This window comes from Rhinopithecus bieti, unplaced genomic scaffold (assembly GCF_001698545.2).
Source record: "Rhinopithecus bieti isolate Rb0 unplaced genomic scaffold, ASM169854v2 scaffold_44723, whole genome shotgun sequence".
Classification (NCBI taxonomy): Eukaryota; Metazoa; Chordata; class Mammalia; order Primates; family Cercopithecidae; genus Rhinopithecus; species Rhinopithecus bieti.
Genome location: NW_016817963.1, coordinates 134,049 through 140,048, shown reverse-complemented (window position 1 = coordinate 140,048; position 6,000 = coordinate 134,049). Strand labels below are relative to the sequence as shown.

Sequence of the window (6,000 nt, the reverse complement as noted above, 5' to 3'; positions counted from 1 at the left end):
TCAGTGGCACTTAATATTTATGGGATAAAGTTCCCACTCCTGGACCTAGTGGAGCATCTGAAACAGTTTTCTTTCCCTTCCCAGTAGTTCTGAATTTTTGCTCAGTATTCTGTAAACTATGCAGACCTGGCCCCAGGAAAGAGGAAGACAGAGACAAGTGGAAGAAAAAAGCTGTTGCTCAGCTTTGGGTTTACATGTTAAAGTCCGTAAGGAGACAGCAGATTCAGAAATCAGGCTTTCAAGAGATAGGAGTTTTCTGAGAACTCTCAGTTTACATTCCATATATCAAGAAACTAAACTTAGAGGGCTGACTGCAGAGTGGATCACAGATCTAGGAAGAATGCAGGATAAGAGGCAGTTCCCTTCTCTCAGTAGAAAAGCCCAAAGGAGTTGGGAGTGGAGAGGTCAGAGAGGAGGCAGGAAGATCCTCTGGCTCTTGCATCGGGCCCAGAATCTGAGGTGGGGTCGGGGTAGGTAGATACATAAAGTTTCAAGGGAACATGAGAATGCTCTGGAACCCTGTTCCCCTGCGGGTAGCTGGGAAGTTTGCCAGCCTTCCAGAGAAGTATGGGGTTGAGCCTGTGTTCCACTTGCGTGACCTTTGTGGCTGGGGGAGGGGCTGAGGAAGGTGGCCCCCACATAGCCTCACCAAGGCCTGTATTCTGAGGTCATAATTTAGTACTCAGATCCCAAGGTAGGAGAGTAAAGGCCAATGGCAGTGTCAGCAGCAGGATTGTGATGTTATTGTGGAGATGAGGCCACACTACCTTCAGAGCTCCTGGCCCTGGACGTCCTGTGACCAGGCAGGTCCACCACAGCAGAGGCCACCCGGAGGGAGGCCCATGTCTAAAAAGGACACGGGTGAGTCAGCAGCGAGTGGAGGACTGGAGGGTCACCCTCCCTAATACAAAACAATGCATGATAACTTCTGTGCCCTAGGAACTTAGAAAAGAGCAGGCAGAGAAGTGTTAAAGAGAAAATCATTCACAACACTTGTTACTTGGGAACCATCACTATAAGTATAGAGACCACTGCACTGGGCCCTTGCAGTGGGGGAGAGAGGCTGGGCTCATCTCTGACTCCAACGAGGGCAAGTGAGAGTTGATAGCCAAGGGAAGGAGTTTCTCAGTGGAAAATTACTAAGAGGAAACATCAGGAAGAAGGGGATTTCTTCTTAGATGGACTCAATAGAATTCTTGCTGAAGGCAGGCCAGGGTGATAACAGAACGAGGGTGGGGGATGAAGACAGATTCCAAAGGAGGGGGATTTTTGCTAAACTGACTTAGCAGGATTCTTGGTCAAACTGGATTCTACAAGGGCAGAGAGAGAAGCTCAAGGTTAGGACCTCATCAGAAAGAGGCCTCATAGAACCTGACTCACATTTGGTGAAAGGAGAATCTTTCTCAGAGGGAGATGGAGAAGAATCCCTAAATAATCAGGTATTTACCCCCAAAAGGACTGTGTGTGAGCTGGAAAATACTGAGATAAAATATATGAATTTGGCTGAAAAAGCACTGCATGGGATTGAGTACACTGAGCAGTATAGAACAAGACCTCTGCTTTAAGCAGAGTGTGAGATTCATAGCAACACCACGTCAATGTTAGAAATAAAATTAGTTGTGTTTCTGCACGTCTGTCTTGTAACTACTCAGCTTTTTCCTATGAGAGTAGTTAAAAACAAGTAAACAAAATGCTCTCCACACTCCATCCTTCTCACCACCTACACTTAATTCTCCAGTATCACCAAACTGCTTTGTGTGTCTCATGGGAAGTCAGCACTAGTATGATTTGTATAATTTATCTCCTTTGTATCTGCTAATCACAGTAGAAGGAAGCTCTTCAAAGGCTGGGAACAGATTTTATTACCCTTTGCATTCCCAGGACCTAGCACCATTCCTGGGAGATAAAAGGTCCTCAATAAATGTCAGATGGATATATGGACAAAAACATTCCAACACTCGTGGTCAAATCACAGGTAGGAAAAAGCAGGAGTTTGAATTATCTGTAACTGAAAAGGTTCGAGTACCTTCCTGTAGAATTTTGCCCTAGAAATTCCTCCACCGGAGACTCTAGAGTGAGTTAAAATGCCAGCTCCTCACACCTTATTATTCCATTGTTTTGGAATAACAACATCAGCACCTTATCACATACAAACTCAGCTGAGTGGGAGCAGAGAGCAGGGTTCCAAGGAAGAAAAAGTAAGAATGGGACTGTCTGGGGCACTATGGGGTAGGCAGTTCCCTTGGACCAGCCAAGAAGAGACTTCTCATGGAGGCCAAAGGCCTGTTGGTAAAGGGGTGGGAGCAAATCCCCTTCATGGGCATGCCATCAAATCATTCACATATGGCCCCACATTTAACAGGACCTCATGCTCGGTTTAACACTCTGCTGTCACCATCTTGAAATTCTTAATAATTTTCTAACATGGGATTCCACATTACCATTTTGCACTGGGCTCTAAAACTGAAGAAAAGGACGCCAAGAGCAATAAAGGAAAGAGGCACAAGAAAAGTTCTTCCATCTTAATGGTTTTGCATAAGATCCTGTGGTCGGCAGGGCACGGTGGCTCACGCCTGTAATCCCAGTACTTTTGGAGGCCGAGCCAGGAAGATCACTTGAGATCAGCAGTTCAACACCAGTCTGGCCAACTTTGTGAAACCCCATCTCTACTAAAAACAAAAAACAAAAAATTAGCCAGTAATTATGGTACATGCTTGGGAGGCTGAGGCAGGAGAATCCCTTGAACCTGGGAGGCAGAGGTTGCAGTGAGCTGAGATCGCACCACTGCACTCCAGCCTGGGTGACAGAGAGAGACCCTGTTTCAAAAAAAAAAAAAAAAAACCAAAACCAAACAAACAAAAAACCCTGTGGTCAAAGCCAGGAAGCTTGCAGGATGACCAGGAGGACAGAGACAGCAGAGAAGCCTCAGGGTGAGCACCAACCAAGGATTTATGTGTCTCATAATGAGAGACGGGCTTCTGAGATGTCAGAATGTGGGGGCTTTGGGAACCTCTCCCTTGCCATTCTCACCACAGATTTTGCAGCCTCCTTTCCCGCCCTTCAGTAAGACCATCTGTTTCTTGTCACTGATGGCTCAGGCTTTTCTTTGAAGCTGAAGACTAATAATTGGATGTCTTTTGCTAATGTCACATCACTTACCTTCGTAATATTCCAGGAGGTAGCCAGGCAATAAGGTTGATCATAGCTGTGCTGCACACAAAGAGACAATTGCAGCAGAGATGCTAGAGGTCATACACTACATCTATCATAAAGCTGAACTTTTTTTTGGTAATAATCAGTGGTTACGCCCTGCTGGGAAACAGCCTCAGTCATTAATATCATATCTAAGAACCTGTAAAATACCCTCCTGGTTGACACACTATGGTTAGGCATGTCCCCTATCCCTTTCATGATTTGAAACAAAAGATGACAATCTGCTTTATCTAATGCATTTCCTCCGTGAATTCATCATTAGCATTGTCATCTTCCTTTCCAGATAAGAGTTCTTCAAGTACAACTAGTCAAACACTTATGTCCTTACATGTACTTTTTTTTCTTCAGTACAAACGGGAATGCACATTGATTGAACACTTTGTTCTTCATCTATAACTAAAATAAGGCTGAAACATGACAAGCATTGCATGAAGGAAAGTCCCCTCTTTGACATTTTCATGAACATCTTTATAAACATTTCATATATTTGGCTCTGTGCTAGACTTAAAGCAAATCCAAAGATAATCTTTGTCCTGGGGCAAGTAATCTTATATCTAGAACACGTGGAAGAACACACACAAATGCTTCCTCACTGTTCAAGGGGGCCGCAGAATGCAGATGCAGAATGCCCATGGGTTGAGTTGCAGATATTTATTATGCTATGAACATAATATATTAAAGAACAGAGGAGCTTTTAATTTTAATACAAAGAAGCAGAATGGAGACAGGGGTTTTGCTAATTCTCAAATGAAACAACAAAACTTTTCCAGAGTGATGTATCAACACGGCCCCTACCATTTGTTGTTTATATGCTGTTATGGGCTGTGTCCTTTGCAGTTAATCTCTCATTCAGTCTCCATTAGACATTGCACATTGCCAGCATTGCATAAGTATTTGTTTAATGATGACAGATATGAATGTAAATCTTCTGCTCCCAAATAGAAATTTCACTGGGGCTCTTTTAGTCCTAGAGAAATTATTTAACGAAAGGTTGTTAGTCCTGTGGAAATCATAAGGTAAAAATAAGAATGAAGAAAGTCTCTTTTTATTTTTGAGACAGGGTTTTGATCTGTCGCCCATGCTGGAGTGCAGTGGTGCCATCTCAGCTCACTGCAGCCTTGATCTCCTGGGCTCAAGTGATCCTCTCACCTCACCTCTGAATACCTGGGACTACAGGCACATGCCTGACTGAGTTTTGTATTATTTGTAGAGACGAAATTTAGCCATGTTGTCCAAGCTGGTCTCAAACCCCTGGGCTCAAGCGATCAGTCCACCTCGGCCTCCCAAAGTGCTGGGGTTATAGGCATGAGCCACGGTGTCTGGCCAGAAGCCTCCTTTTAACACCCTTCTCCAGTGATCTTCTCTTCCCTACTTCTTGTCCCCAGAGATCCTCTCCTTAGGATGGAGAGCAAGAAAGAGGCAGCAAGAAAGTGTTGGTCTCCTTGCTCTGGTTGGAGCTGGTTCTTCGTTGTCCCAAGAGGTAACCGGAAACACAGAAGCTCTGAGGCTGTTTCATTTGTCTTCTCCCACTCAATAAGATGGTCTTTTAGTCTCAGCTTGAACAGTACAGGAAAAGTATCTCAGCATTTCCTGGAATAGCCTATTTGACTTTTGAAACGAAAATGTTAAGAAAGTTATTTCACATGTTGAACTAAATATTTGTCTCTTTTTAATTCCTAACTGTTGGCTTTGAACTTCTGGAGGACTTTCTAGCCCGTTTCTCTCTCCAGCCCTTACCATTGATCTGGAAGAGAGCCATCTTTGTAGAACAAGGGAAAGCTGGAAAGGGTCCAGGTTGTACACAAACTGGGAAGTTGAGATGCTGTACTGTTCATAAACATGATGCTTAGAACAAAAAGAATAATAGGGGCTGGACACATTGGCTCATGCCTGTAATCTCAGCACTTTGGGAGGCTGAGGCAGGCAGATCACCTGAGGTCAGGAGTTCGAGACTAGCCTGGCCAACATGGAGAAACCCAGTCTCTATGAAAAATACACAAATTAGCTTGACGTGGTGGTGCGTGCCTGTAACCTTAGCTACTCCAGTGGCTGAGGCAGGAGAATCGTTTCAATCCAGGAGGTGGAGGTTGCAGTGAGCTGAGATCATGGCATTGCACTCTAGCCTGGGTGACAGAGTGAGACTCTGTCTCAAAAAAAAAAAAAAAAAAAAAGAAAAGAAAAAGAAAAAAGAATAATAGGAGCAGATCCTAGGGGAGGTTGGCAGCTTTGGGTTTGGACATGTAAGTAATCCCAGTTACAAATCACAAACTAGAAAATTCCGGTAGGCAATCTGAAGTCAAGAAGGAAGTGGTAAGAACTAGGAATAAATGAAATCATTCATGATGAGTGCACACTTTAAGAAGAGAAAGATGAGATCATTATAGCCTAAAGCAGTTATGTTAATGAGGTTACAAACAAGTTAACAGCATTATGACTCTAATATTAGTTTTATAGTAAGATAGTGAATAATAATATGCCAGTAAACCAATCAGAAAGAATAAAAATAGTAGAATTTACATGAATGATTAATGAAGAGATAAGATAAGAATATTAAGTGGGAGGAAAAGAGTGTTACCGGCAATCGGGCTGAACCTGAGACTTAGCCACATGTAGCTGTGGTGGACTACAGGAATTCACACCTAGTAATTGATCTTTTTTTGTCAAATGAATCCCTAATTATTGCATCAACTTTATGAGGTGGTGGAAATTAACATCCCCATATTTCACAGATGTTAATAATTTGCCTAAAGAGAGTGAGCAAGCCAGTAAGTTTGAATTTCTTTGACT

The 6,000-nt window shown here is 43.2% G+C and overlaps 1 protein-coding gene across 6 annotated transcripts in view; it reads left to right on the top strand.

Annotated features, from left to right (window-relative positions):
• The first annotated feature begins 733 nt into the window (after positions 1-733).
• Positions 734-6,000, top strand: part of LOC108518251 (uncharacterized) — a 50,697-nt gene continuing 45,430 nt past the window's right edge. For 5 of the 6 annotated variants that reach the window (XR_001882329.1, XR_001882328.1, XR_001882327.1 and 2 more), the window contains exon 1: positions 734-861. Coding sequence is in view for 3 of the 6 variants with exons in the window: in XM_017856517.1 (XP_017712006.1) it covers positions 753-861 (109 nt within the window). In the remaining 3 variants the exon portion in view is untranslated. Of the gene's footprint in view, positions 862-4,598; positions 4,694-6,000 lie in introns of all 6 variants that reach the window. The other variant, XM_017856518.1, reaches the window with a different exon arrangement.